Genomic DNA, 14579 nt, shown 5'->3' on the forward strand with positions numbered 1-14579 from the left:
AGAACTGAAATAAATAACATAAAAAAAAGGAAACGAGGAAAAAAACATAGAATACCACCAAACAAAAATAACAGACAGAAACACAAGGGAAAAGAAACAATAGAAACACCAAGCTACCAGGAAATAAAAAGATAATATCACTATAGGAAGTCCTCATTTTTCAGTAATCCCTCTAAATATAAATGGATCAAGTGCACTAATAAAAAGGTACAGAGTAGCAGGTTGGATCGAAAAACAAAACTCAACCATATGCTGACTTTAAGAAATACATTTCATCTGCAAAGAAAAATATTAGCTCAAAGAGAAAGGATGAAATATGATACTACAAGCCAACAGCATCAAGAGAAAAGTGGATGTAGCCATACTTATATCTGATGTAATAGACTTCAGGATAAAAAAAGTAACAAGAGACAAAGATGGACATTTCATAATGATAAAGGGAACAATACATCAAGAAGACATAACACTTATCAATGCATATGCTGCAAATCAGGGCATTTCAAAATGTATAAAGCAACTACTAACAGAAATAAAGGGAGAAACTGACAAAAACATAGTTATAGAAGGGGACTTAAATATCACATTGGCAACTATAAATAGATCATCCAAATAGAAAATAAGAAAATATCAACCTTAAACGACACATTAGACCAAATGAACATAACTGACATTTCAACAGCCTTTCACCCTAAAACATCAGATTATACATTCTTCTCTAGTGCACATAAAAGGATAGACCTTATGTTGGGACACAAAACTAGGCTCAACAAATTTAAAAAGATTGAAATCATATCAAGTATATTCTTTAGCTACAGTGCTAAATCAACTGCAGAAAAGAAGCAGGAAAAATCACAAATATGTGGAGATTAAACAACATGCTACTAAAGAACAACTAGGCCAAAGAAAAAATAAAAGGAGAGATCAAAAGAAACAGGAAAAAATGAGAATGAAAATACAACATATCAAAACTTTTGGGATACAGCAAGTGGTAATAAGAGGTAAGTTTATATCATTACAGGCCTATCTCAAGAAACAAGAAAAATCCTAAATAAACAACCTAACATTACATCTTAAAGAACAAGGAAAAGAAGAAAAAATGAAGCCCAAAGTCAGCAGAAGGAAGGAAATAATAAAAATTAGAGGAGAATCAAATGAAATAGAGAACAAGACAATAGAAAGAATTAGTGCAACGAAGAGCTGGTTCTTTGAAAGTATCAGTTAAATTGACAAGCCCCTGGCTAGACTCACTAAGGAAAAAAGAGAAAAGACACACATAAACAAAATCAAAAATGAAAGAGGAGAAGTTACGATGTATACCACAGAAATACAAAGTATTATACGATCATACTGTGAAAGATTTTATGTCATGAAATTCAATAACCTAGAATAAATGAACAAATTCTTAGAAATATATAACTTTCTTAGACTGAATCATGAAGAACTGAAAAATCTAAATAGATAGATCAATAATAAGGAAATTGAAACCATCATCAAAAACCTCCCAAAAAGTGAATTCTACCAAACATTCAAAGATAATTTAATAACTGTCCTTTTTAAACTCTTCAAAAAATTGAAGAAGAGGTGATAACTTCCTAACTCATTTTATGAGGCCAACATTACCCTGATGTCAACATCTGGTAAGAATAACACAATATAAGAAAACTACAGAACAATATCTCTGATGAATACAGATTCAAAAATCCTAAGCAAAATACTAGCAAATAGAATACAATAGTACATTCAAAATATTATGCATCATGATCAAGTAGGTTTTTTTCCCCCAGAGGAGCAAGAATGGTTCAACATATTCAAATTGATTAATGTGATACACCATGTAAACAAAATAAAAGGTAAATATCATATGATCCTATTAATAATGTAGGAAAAGCCTTTGACGAGATACAGCATTCATTTTTGATCAAAACACTGGAAAACATTTATCTGTAAAGATATATGCACCTCTATGTTCATTGCAACATTATTCTCAGTGGCCAAAAAAAACTAAAGTATCTTTTGATAGATGATTGGATAAAAGAGATGTGGTACATATATACAATGGAATATTACTCAGCCATAGGAAAAGATGAAATATAGTAATTTGTGACAACCTGAATGGATCTTGGGATTATCATGTTAAGTAAAATAAGTCAGAAAAAGCTAAGAATCACATAATTTCACTCATATGTGGGAGATAAAACTGAAAACAGCAAATGAACAAGACAAACAAACAAATGTCATAGACGCAGACAAGTTTAGTGATTACCAGAGGAAAGGGAGAGGAAGGAAAGTGGATAAATGTAAACAGGGTCAAATACATGGTGATAGAAAGAAATTTGACTTGAGTTGTGAACACACAATGCAATATACAATGATGTAACATAGAATCGTACACTTGAAACCTATATAATTTTATTAAGCAATGTCACCCCAATAAATTTAATTTTAAAAAGTAAAGAAAAATAAACAAATGAGACTACATCAGACTAAAAAGTTTTTGCACAGCAAAGGAAACCATCAGCAAAATGAGAAGACAACCTACTGAATGGAAGAAGATATATAATTCATCAATTATACATCTGATAAGGGGTTAATATCCAAAATATTAACTTGTACAAAGAACTTGTACAACTTAACACCAAAACAAACAGTCAATTAAAAAATTGAGCAGAGGGCATGACTAGACATACAGATGTCCCAAGAAGGACATACAGATGTCCCAAAATGGCAGGCATAAATCTAATCATATAAAATTACATTTTATGCAATTAGACTAAACACTCTAATTAAAAGACAGAAATTGTAAGACAATAAAAAAATGAGATCCAACTATGTGTTTTCTATGGGACACACTTAAAATTCTGAGACAAAAATAAATTTTAAGCCAAAAGATGGAAAAACATATATGAGGCAAACAGTGATGATAAGAAAGCTGGAGTAGGTATATTAATGTCACGCAAAATAGGTCCCCAAACAAGAAATATTATTAAACACAGAGATATTTTATAATGATAAAATGGTCAAATATTTAGTAAAACATAATTTAAATATACGTGCACCTACTAATGGAGTCCCAAAATACATGAGGCAAAATGACAAAATTGAGGGGACAACCAGGCATATAAACAGCAAGGATAGAAGACTTGAACATCATGATCAACCAACCTGACCTAATAAACATTTATAGAACACTTCATACAATGACAAAATACATGTTCTTTCACAAGTGCACATGGGACATTTCCTGGAACACATATGTTAGACTGGATATCAAATCTTAATAAATTTTTAAAAAATCATACCAACTCTGATCTTTAACCACATGAAATTATATTAGTAGTAAATGATAGAAAATTGTGGAAAATCCCTCAATATTTGGAAATTAAAAAACACTTTTTATAAATAAGTAAAATAAAAAATCACAGTGATTATTAAAAAATATTTTAAATAAAAAGAAAAAAAACACATCAAATTTAGAGGATGTAGTTAAAATAGTGGTTGAGAAAAAGTTATAGCTTTAACCATATATATTATGAAGAAAAAAATCCCAAATCGATAACTAAGCTCCCACCTAAAGAAACTAGATAAAGAGCACATTTAACCCAAAAGAGAAAGAGGGAAGATTATCATAAATATATGAGTGTAAATCAATGAAGTGGAAAATCAAAAAGCAAGAGAAAAATCAATGGAACCAGAAGTCGGCTGTTTGAAAAGATCAACAAAATTTATAAACCTCTGGCTAGACTGACAAAGGAAGAAACAGAAAACCTCCAATTTTTAAAATAAGATTTGAAAGAGAAGACGTTACCAACCATGTAGAATGTTAAAAGATTTAAATAGAATATTATGACAATTTTATGTCAACAAATTAGATAACTTTGATAAAATGGACAAATGCCTAGAATGGCACAAATTACTAAAATGAAGTTAAGAAGAAAGGATAATTGAAGGATTTCCTTTAAATCTGCAGACTTAAAACAATAAAGAAATTGGATCAAATCAGTAATAAAACATTGACCTAGAAAGAAGAGCCCAGGCCTAGATGGCTTCACTGAAAATATTAAATGTATAAAAATACTTCTAGAAAATATTAAAAAAATAATACTTATAAAGGCTGTGTGTAGGGCCAGTTAGCTGCTAGAGTAATAGGGGGGATTACTTCATAAATTAGATAAATGTCTAACCATTATACTGTATTCCTGAAACTAATGTAAAAATAAGTAAGTAAGTAAGTAAGTAAGTAAGTAAGTAAGTAAGTAAGTAAGTAAGTAAGTAAGTAAGTAAGTAAATAAATAAAACCAATACTTTACAGAATATTTGAGAAAATAGAGGAGGGAGCACTTCCTAACCCATTTTATGTGGCCAGTATTACATTCATACCAAAGTCAGAAAAAGAAAACAAGAAAACTACAGAACATTATCCTTCATGAACGTAGACATAAAAATTCTCAACAAATTATTAGCAAATTAAATCCAGTAATATTTAAAGAGGAGTATACACCATGACCAAGGGGAATTTATCCCCAAATATAAGAATGGTTTAGGATCGGCAAATCAGTTAATTTAATAGATCATATTAATAGAATAAAGGACAAAAAAAATCTCACACGTTATAATCTAAAGAAACACAGAAAAAAGCATTTTACAAACTTAAACACCAATTTTTATTTTAAAAACTGTTTAACAAAGTTCTGATAAAAGGGAACTTCCTACACTCGATTAAGAACATCACATTATCCTTTATCATGAAAGTCTGAATGCTTCCCTCTCTGAGACCAGAAGAAAGGCAAAAATATTCATTCTCACCACTTTGTGTTTGAGGTCCTAGCCAGTGCAATGAGGCAAACAAACAAAACAAAACCCCAAATCCTCACTTCCAAAAACAAGCTCTCTCAAATTTCTGAAGGGATACTAAAAATAATTTTCAAAAAGTTGCCTATTATTATTTGCATTATTTCTTTTTCCTCTGGGTCAATTGTTATATTTTTGGTGGTAGTGTTCTGTCTTATTCATGCTTTGGGTTTTTCAAATGTCTATTGAGTCTTCCCTACTTTGTTCATATTTATGAATGAGGCATATGTAAGTGCTACATTGAAGTTATGAAATTCTATCTCTTCCAACATGTTCCAAGTTTTAAAAGAGAAAGCAGACTCAAAGACCTTAGACAGCCCTAGCAGAGGGTTCACAGAAGTGAAGAAGTGTCCCGTGACTGCCCAGCTCTGTCTCCTTATGCTTTATTTGAATAGCAATTCATTCTAGCATGAAAATTTTTTCTAATATAGAAAGAACAGCATCACTATTAGAAAATCAGAGTCTAAAATCAGCATGTCTCAGATCAAAGAGCTGCCTGAGCAAAGCACACTGTGATACCTTGGACACCTGCCAAGCTTCACGTGAAAGGTAGGACAGAAATAGTAGCTGATGCCAGTGTTAATGTGAGGATCAGATAGCAAAATGTGCATGAAGAGCCTGGCACAGAGTATATGTTCCATAAATATGTGTTTTCTTTCCCCTTTCTTCCTTTGCTGAAGAAAAATCTCAACCCTTTGAGCACTGTTTCTAAGTGATGATTTCCATGTGCTCTAGGATCCAAAAGGTTTTGTATTGTCATATGAATGAGTAATAATCAGCCTTTTAACACCTGATAAGCCTCGCTAACAACAAGTGGGCTGTTAGGCTTTTCTATCCTTGAACTTCACCCACTTCATTTCATAACTTTAAACTCAAATTTCATATTTTGCAGAGCTACTTTATTACTTGTGCCTGCAGTATTTCTGAGTTTATTCGTGTAGAAAGAAGTGGTTTTTTACTATTGGTGTTCCTGTAGACTGAGGTTTTAGCTGCCAGTTAGGAACTTAATGACACTGGTGAAAAACCAGAGAGGAAGCCCTAGAGCTTTGGGGTACCAGGCCCAATTTTTCACATAGCCAGAGTGTCCTGAGGGCACCCTGAAGGGAGGTCCCCTAGTCATACTGAGTACAGGCATACTGAGTGATGAGCAGCCATCTCTGCATTCCTGCTAATCCCTCAGAGAGCCCCTGTGATCTCCTCTATCTGATATGAACCACAACTGATCCTTCACTGGGACTAGCAGCTCACTCTCTTAGTGTAGGGCATGGAAAATCATAATTTTTGAGGGCTTTCCATAAAGATTCTTGAAATTAGCAAAAGAACCCAATCACGTTACTACCACAGCCTCAAAGGCAAACTGAAAGCTCTATACGCTCTAGCAAAAATGTGTATCAGGTGAGCAAACCTCTCTGGATTAGAGAAGTCTCCATTATAAATGCTAGAGATGAACCTCTCCAGGTAGAGTGATAAGGGGACAAATAAGAGGCAGGTCTCCCGGTAAACAAGAACTCCGGAGACAAAGGCCTCTGCTCTTAACCAAGGCAATGGCTTTCTGAGGACTGTAGTTTTCTGCAGACCAAGTGAGCCGGTAGAACTCCCAAAGAAGTTAAAATTGGTTTGACTTTCTTTTTTTTTTTTTTTTCTGAAGTAGGACTGCCTTCTGAGAAGAGCTCCAGATCAATATGTGCTGTGCTTTTTGTTTCCATAATAATATAATTATGACTGTTGTTACTCTGTTAAATAAAATGGTCTTTAAAAAATTATGCCAAATAGTCCAAAATTTTTGCTCTGTGATAGAATGATACAATACTGGCACCCAATTTGTTGGCACTTTCCAATACTATTACCCTAAATAGTCCCTTCTACACTGACTTTGGGCTTGGCCATGTAACTTGATTTAGTTAATAAGCAATAATTTGTGTAACACAAGCGAAGACTTGAAAAGTCCTGCACACTGGGATTCACTCCCTTTTGCTGTTCTTGGAATCCCTACCATGGCTTCCATGTGATAAGATGACTGCTAGATGATGAGTCACATGTGGTCTAGTCACTTCTGTCACCCCAGGCAATGATTAGACAACATTTGAAAGAAGGGCTGTCTAGTAGAGCAACAGCTAACACAGACCAATTAGGAAACCCAGATTAGACCAGCAGAGCAACAACTATTCAGCTGAGACTCACTCAAATGTTTAACTTGAGAATCTTGAGTTAAATACATAGTAGATTTTTAAACCATTAAGCTTTGGAGTGATTTTTTATGCAGCAAGTGATGACTGATACATGTCTCTTTATTATTTCATGGAATAGGAAAAAGAATAAATTTTAGAACAGTTACTGCATGTATGATGGCACTTCTAACCAGTCATTAGTTTTTTTTTTATTTGCAGAAAAACAGAATAAAGAGTATCATAGCTATACCATAAGAATATTGCTGAAAAAATATTTTTGTTTTTATAGAATTCTTAAAGGACCAAAGCAACTACTCTAAGTGATGCCCCTGAAATCCTCTATGGATATATATATATATTTTTCTGTTACAGTATTGCTTTATTAATACAAACTATTAATACATACAAACTATAAGGCACTAGAAAACTTAAACATCTAAGTCATAGCAAACAGGTGGCAATTCAACATCCAGAGACGACAGAATGCTTGAAGGTTCTTGATTTCTTCCTCTTACAGCCTGAGAGGAAGGAACCATTTCTTGGTCTGTGTTTGCTACCTGGATGTCAACCAGAAAGTCTTATTACGTGCCTAAGAAGCATATTTTAAACAACTTGTTCCTTTAATGGCACTGGGTGTACCATCTGTGGCTAAGATATATAAGCAAACACAATTCATCTTACTACTATAGTCAGAGGTCACTATAAAAATATTAATATATAGTAGGTACTATTATTATGATAAAGATTCCAGTTGCTGTATCATTAAAGGTAGATAGGTTAACAGACCTCACCTCTCCACAAGTCTGTACTACCTGTCAGAGCTTTGGACCAACCATTTAAAAATGCCTGTTACTCCAGCTACTCATCTCCTAGCATTAATTTAAAAGATGATCAGTTAAAAATGCCTGTTACTCCAGCTACTCATCTCCTAGCATTAATTTAAAAGATGATCAGTCATCACTTGAGTTGTTTTTGAATCTTTGTGGAGTTCCACAAACCTTGTCACCTGGCTGAAGTCATTCCATGAAAGATGTTGCAACAAAATGAATTCAGTAACTGATTGCCAAAAATGTGAATTAAGCCATATTATGTAAAAAAAAAAATAAATTTAAATATTGGTTGTATTTATTTGCAATCTTGATCAGAAGCCCATGCAAGTCTTAAGAAAAGTGAAATAAAATTCTTTTGAATTTAGTTCATTATGAAGCTACGTGATGGAAGTTAATTGAGAACTAATAAAATATGCTGATCATCTTCTCATCTGACCTTGGCATAACGTACTTATTCAAGGAAATGGGTATAAAGTATATGAATATAATGAGAGGGAAGGGAGGAATGAAGCCCACATAAGTGACAAAGGAATGATGGAGACATTCAAAAATTTGTTTTAATCTATAACTATTCCAAACATCTCACTGCTGGTAGGTATTATATATTGGGTTTGATTTTTTGAAAACTCATAAAAAAGCTAAAAATCCTCAGCTGGCTAACTTGGCCACTTGGGGGATTGGAAAGATCTCTGCACAAGAGAAGCCTGACTCCTTCCTTTCTATCATCTCCAAACAATAGCAAATTTTACTTTTTAAGTATTTATTCATTTTTAATGCTGTCCTGATTCTCTCTTTCACCATCCCTTAAAATAGGCCCCAGATAGGCTCTGGGCATTGGGTTTGGTCCTAGCCCATATCCCCTTCACTCTCATCTCCATCTCCCCTACACTCTTGACCCACTCTGCAGCCAGGACAGCTTCTGAATATACAGATCTGACTATGGCACTCATGCCTGAAAACCTTCCATGGTTCCCCACACCCAGTCTCTGTTTGAGGGCTGGTAAGGTCCTTGGTAATAGAACCTTACTTTTTTTTTGATCTTGTCTCCAAGACCTCACAATAATCTATAGGTCCTAGCAATTTTTACCAGTTACTGTTCCCTGCAGATCCAGGTTGGGTGCCTCCGTGCTTTATCTCCTCACTATGTTCCACTGTACTAGAATTCTCCTACCACCTCCTTCTTGCATGACAGTGTGGTTCTCCTCCTCAAGATGCAGTGCAGATCCTTATCCCCACCTTTAGATGTTCTCAGAGTAGACTGAGTAGTCTTTCCTCATAACTCTTGTGTTATACTGAAATCGCATTTTTATGTATTTGCTTCCCAAACTTCATGCAGATAAGCAGCATTTATACTTTGCTTTCAGCAAAAATATTAGACCTTGGAAAATAGTAGACACTTAGAGGCTTTTTGAATGGAAGCCAAAGCACTTTCCCAACTTTCTCAAAACTCTAGAATGGCCAGAGCTCACACTCTCTATTCTCTTTAACAGATATCATCAGACAGCCTCTCTCATGCCAACAACTTCTCTCCATTCTTTGTCAGTTGAATTTTGACTCCATTCATAGGAATTGCTACATCACTCCACACCCCACCCCCATTTCTAAAATTCTCTTCTAACTCTCTTCAGCTGCTTTTGGTTTTCACTGTTACTCCAATCCTGACGTTTCTGGTGCCTTGACCCATCAATTCTTCATGATTTCACTGGCCTTCTACCCAATCTGGGGCCTTGGGGGTGTGGGTCTGATTCTACTCCAAACCTCTGCTTTCTTGCTTTCTCCAGCCTCCCCATCTTGCAGGTAGGAAGCTCAGAGTTTGCTTTGCTAAAAGCCTCACCTGCTGAACAATAGTTACATGTTGGAGCCTTGGGCATGAACAAATTTTCACGCAGACCCCCACTGCAGCTTGGCAGTTTCTTCAACAGTCTCTTCTAGAACGGTCACTTCTTCTACATCACTGCTCTGAGTGTCTCCAATCTCCTTATGGCCCCAAGCCTCTTTGGGATCCCTGGACCCTCAGCCAATATGGGGCTCTCATATCCTTCCTCTTCAACCCAGAGCGTTTTTTTAAAATAAATTTATTTATCTAAATTAGTTTTAAGTATACAGTACATTGGTTAGACGTATACATTGTTCATAAAATGATTCCCTCAATTGCTTCCTCCCTCCCCTGGTCCTCCACCTAGCCATCGTATTATTCCTAACTGCATTCCCTGTGCTGAGGCTGAGCTCCCTATCCTCATGCCCAACTATCAACTACTAATTTGTACTTCTTTAATCTTTCACCCCATTCTCCTAGTCCCCCAAGCCCCCTCCCCTCTAACTATCACCAAATTGTCCACTATATTTGTGAGTCTGTTTTTGATTAGTTTGTTTCTTTTTTGTTCCTTAGATTCCACATGTAAGTGAAATCATATGGTATTTATCTTATCTGTCTGACTTATTTCACTCAGCATAATAACCTCTAGATCCATCCATGTCATTGCAAATGGTAGGATTTCATTTTTTTAATGGCTGAGTAATATTCCATTGTATATATGAAGCATAATTTCTTTATCCAATCATCTGTTGATGGGCATTTAGGTTGCTTCCATATCTTGGCTATTGTAAATTGTGCTGTCATGAATATTAGAGTACATAGATCTTTACAAATTATTGTTTTGGTTTTCTTTGGATAAATATCTAGAAGGACAATTGCTGGGTCAAAAGGTATATCCATTTTTAATTTTTTGAGAAACCTCCATACTGTTTTCCATAGCGGCCGTACCAATTTGCAATCCCACCAACAATGTATGAGGGTACCCTTTTCTCTACATCTTTGCCATCACTTGCCGTTTTTTGATTTATTGATGATAGCCATGCTGACAGGTGTGAGGTGATATCTCATTGTGGTTTCAACTTGCATTTCTATGATGATTAGTGACCTTGAGCATCTTTTCATATGTCTGTTAGCCAACTGTATTTCCTCTTTGGAGAAGTATCTGTTCAGGTCTTCTGCCCATTTTTTAATAGGATTGTTTCTTTTTTTGTATAATTTCTACATAAATTTTGGATATTAACCCCTTATCAGATGTATAATTAGTGAATATCTGCTCCCAAACAGTCGGTTGTCTTTTTGTTTTGTTGATGGTTTCCTTTGGCTATTCTTGAGAAAGAAGAACAAAATTGGAGGTATCACACTACCTGATATCGAACTATACTACAAGGCTACAGTAATAAAAACAGCATGGTACTGGCATAAAAACAGATACATTGATCAATGGAACAAAATAGAGAGCCCAGAAACAAATTCATGTCTATACGCTCACTTAATATATTATAAAGGAGGTAAGAATATACAATGGAATAAGACTGTCTCTTAAATAAATGATGTTGGGAAAATTGGACAGATACAAGGAAAAAAAAAAGATGGACCATCTTCTTACATTGTATACAAGAATAGACTCAAAATGGGTTAAGACTTAAATGTAAGACCTGAAACCATAAAACTTTTAGAAGAAAACATAGGCAGTAAACTCTCTGATATTACTAACAGGAATTTCTTTTCAGATATATCTCCTTGGGCAAGAGAAACAAAAGAAAAAATAAACAAATGGGACTACATCAAACTAAAAAGTTTTTATACAATCCAGAGCATTTTAGTTCATTAACCTTCTTTCTACCCTTCCGTTCTCTCTCAGACAAGAAGTATGCTGACTTCTCACCAAAGGCCAGAACTTCTGCACATATGCTTGGATGAATGTCTTTGTCTGCCTTAGACAGCTCCCCAGCACTGATCCTTCATCCTTTGCACTTAACATTTCCCTTTAACCTGCAAAATATTTTTACCTACCTTAGCCAAATACAGACTTCATTCCCTTTGACCACACACTTCCTCCTGAAGGTCTTTCTTCTCCAAACTGACTGAAAATCTGGACCTTCTCTTTCTGCCACTCACATCCTGGAGGAATACCTTCTACTCTCACAGAAGTGAAATTACTTCCTCAAGCTTGAGTACCCACCTTCTAGTTGAGAAACATGTGGCTTTTGTTTAAATCTGTGCAGCTCACTCTTGCCCTTCCATGTGGGGAGGCTGCATGGAAGGGGAAGGGATGAGTTGTATAACCAGAGGTTGCTGTGCCATGCTATACTGTGTCCAATATGCACATTTCTGAGAATGTAGTCCAAACACCCTTTTTGCCCTCCAGTCTACTGAAGAATTGACTCCTGGAATAATTCAACTCATCTTCTCTTTAGGCTATTAATTTCTACTATTTCTTCCAACATGTTTTAGCTATATCAGTGATCCCTTAGTAGAAACTTTGGAATGCCAAATTAAGGAAACCACACATATGTTGCAGCAAAAATACTTCCCAAATTGTCTCACACATACTCTTTTAGTCTTCTGTGGTCCTAAGACCACATATCCCTCTCTCACCTTGCTCGCTTTTGCCAATGACCCCTCTCTCCTGTGGTTTGGATGTTGTTGGATATCCCCAAGTGACCTACCAGTGCTGACAATCTTTAAATCCACTTGTGGCCCTACCTTAAGAGCTATTACTTTGGGTCATTTCTGATCAGAATCCCTGCTTAAGCCCTCACTAGGTCTTGGTGATCTAGTTTCTCTTCATTCCTTTCATTTTCCACACATATTCAAGAGTTAAAGGGTACCAAGAATGTTTCAGTTTCTGCATTATCACACACTAGTTTCATTCCCTCACTTTTGCCAGTCACTCATGGGTTCTCACCAAAACCTTTGCCCCATTCTCGAAGGCCTATGACAAACACATCCTCTGACCTCCAGCTCCTGGAATTCCTCTTCCTCTTCCACATCATAGGAGAGGGTGTGGATTTTGATGTCTTCAGCTGAGAGGTCAATGAACTTCCCATCGGGGTACTCCAGGCTCTCTTTGGTGGGTGACCGGTCCTCGATGAAGGTGGTTTCGCAGCAGTCAGCAGCCACGCCATCCCCCAAGGAGTGCAGCATGCCTTCCGAGTAGAGTATGATGTTGGGACGGTAGTGGGATTCCACTGACTGCTGAAGGGTGTTGGGGTCTAGCAGTTGCTGGACTGTCTCGTTCCTGCTGCCGTCCAAGGTGGCCGATGCTGCACTGCCCACCACTCGGCAGCTCTGGTACTGGGGTGCTGGGTAAATAGACACCAGGCCATCTCTGCTCTCAGCCATGAAATTTCTGGTGTTAATTAAGCCATTCCTTGTGCCAGCATCGCTGATTTTGCTGTGCACCAGCACACTATTCTGTTCAATTATGCCATCCATGGTGCTTTCTCTCCCCAACCAGGTACAACGCTAGAAGGTAGGATTCCAGGGTCACATTTGCCTCATGGAACTCATGTCTCCTGGAGAAGATAGAAACAGAGATGAGAAAAGAATATCACACCCAAAAAAGAGCTAATCATCCAGACCCTTGTGTTGTGTACTAGTCAGCTGATAATGTCAGCTAGGAGAGTCAGATGATATTCCAGTCCTATCTATTCCATCAATTTTAGAAAGGCTCTATCAGAGCAGTAAGCCAAAGTAAACCAGAAATTGATTATTTGCATCTCTGTAAAGTCTGTTTCTAAATGGAGACTTTGCAGGAATTAGAACTACTGCAGCTCTAGAGAAACATACGATTGCCAGCAGACATCCTGAGAGTCATGGGGAAACTCAATCACATTAACATTGGAACAATCCACAGGGAAATTAAGGTTGTAAATCTGTAATAAGGGTGGAGTCTTCCCAGGTCTATGACTATTCATTCAAGCTAAAACCACACACCCAAGGGAAAAAGGGTTTAGAATGACATCCCACAAAGATTTTGAAGATAAATGAAGAGAAGGTCCATACCATTAGTACTATATATGGACAAAATCCCCCATCTGAGGAAATACTCACATGCACATTCTAGAATATTACATTCTAATATAGGTATTAGAATTAGCTTAACACTCATACATGCCTATTGGCCTTGCAACACAGCCACAGATATCAGACTAGAAATTTCCTTGCCTCTGTGGTGTTTGACTTAGAGAAACATCTACACATTTGGGATGCAGATAATAAGTCCTCTAAATTATTTCTTCCTAGATTGTATTCTTTTCTATGGTTTTAAACGTTGAAAGAAAGAAAGAAAGAAAGAAAGAAAGAAAGAAAGAAAGAAAGGGAAGAAAAAAGAAACCAAGCTTAAATTTTTTGAAGATAAAGAATGAATTTCCTCAGGTTTTTCCTTTTTGCAAGTTAATAACTATTATGAAGGAAAATATTCTCTCTTGGAGACTTTGGGTGCTCTGGCTTTCTAGGAGATTTAAGAAACTTCTTACAGTATAACTGCTTTATTCGATGGTATCTACAGGAATCTACAATTTCAGACTGATCAAAGGAGGGGAAACAGAGAAAACACATTTGTGACTAATTGGAAAATAACATTTTAATAGAGTTGACAAATGAGTCAAACTACAGTATACGTACTGAGAAATTGGTGGGTATTATTAATGTTACATTGTGTCAAAAAACACACTGGCACTAAGAAGTATTTAGTTCTGGAGGCACATTCACAATCTGAGAACTAAAACCATTAATTAAAATATTTTAACAAGATCTTGTGAACACCTGTAACACACAAGGCATATCATGTGTTTAACCATCATCTCTGTGTTTGATCATCTTCCAAGCTAGCATAATATTCTTATTGAGATATTTCCAGTCCAAACACTCCACTTCTCTAATCTTCCTCCTTCCACAGAGAAGCTGCTGAAT

General features: G+C 36.0%; 1 protein-coding gene across 2 annotated transcripts in view; it reads right to left on the minus strand.

The window, feature by feature from the left end:
- Window positions 1-14579, minus strand: part of SYNDIG1 (synapse differentiation inducing 1) — a 254701-nt gene that overhangs the window by 144189 nt on the left and 95933 nt on the right. The window contains exon 2 of one of the 2 annotated variants that reach the window (XM_039864680.1): window positions 12621-13180. In XM_039864680.1, coding sequence (XP_039720614.1) covers window positions 12621-13100 — 480 coding nt within the window. In that variant the 5' untranslated portion in view covers window positions 13101-13180. Of the gene's footprint in view, window positions 1-12620; window positions 13315-14579 lie in introns of those variants that run through there. The other variant, XM_039864686.1, reaches the window with a different exon arrangement.

This window comes from Pteropus medius, unplaced genomic scaffold, assembly GCF_902729225.1.
Source record: "Pteropus medius unplaced genomic scaffold, Ma_sr-lr_union100, whole genome shotgun sequence".
NCBI classification, from domain to species: Eukaryota; Metazoa; Chordata; class Mammalia; order Chiroptera; family Pteropodidae; genus Pteropus; species Pteropus medius.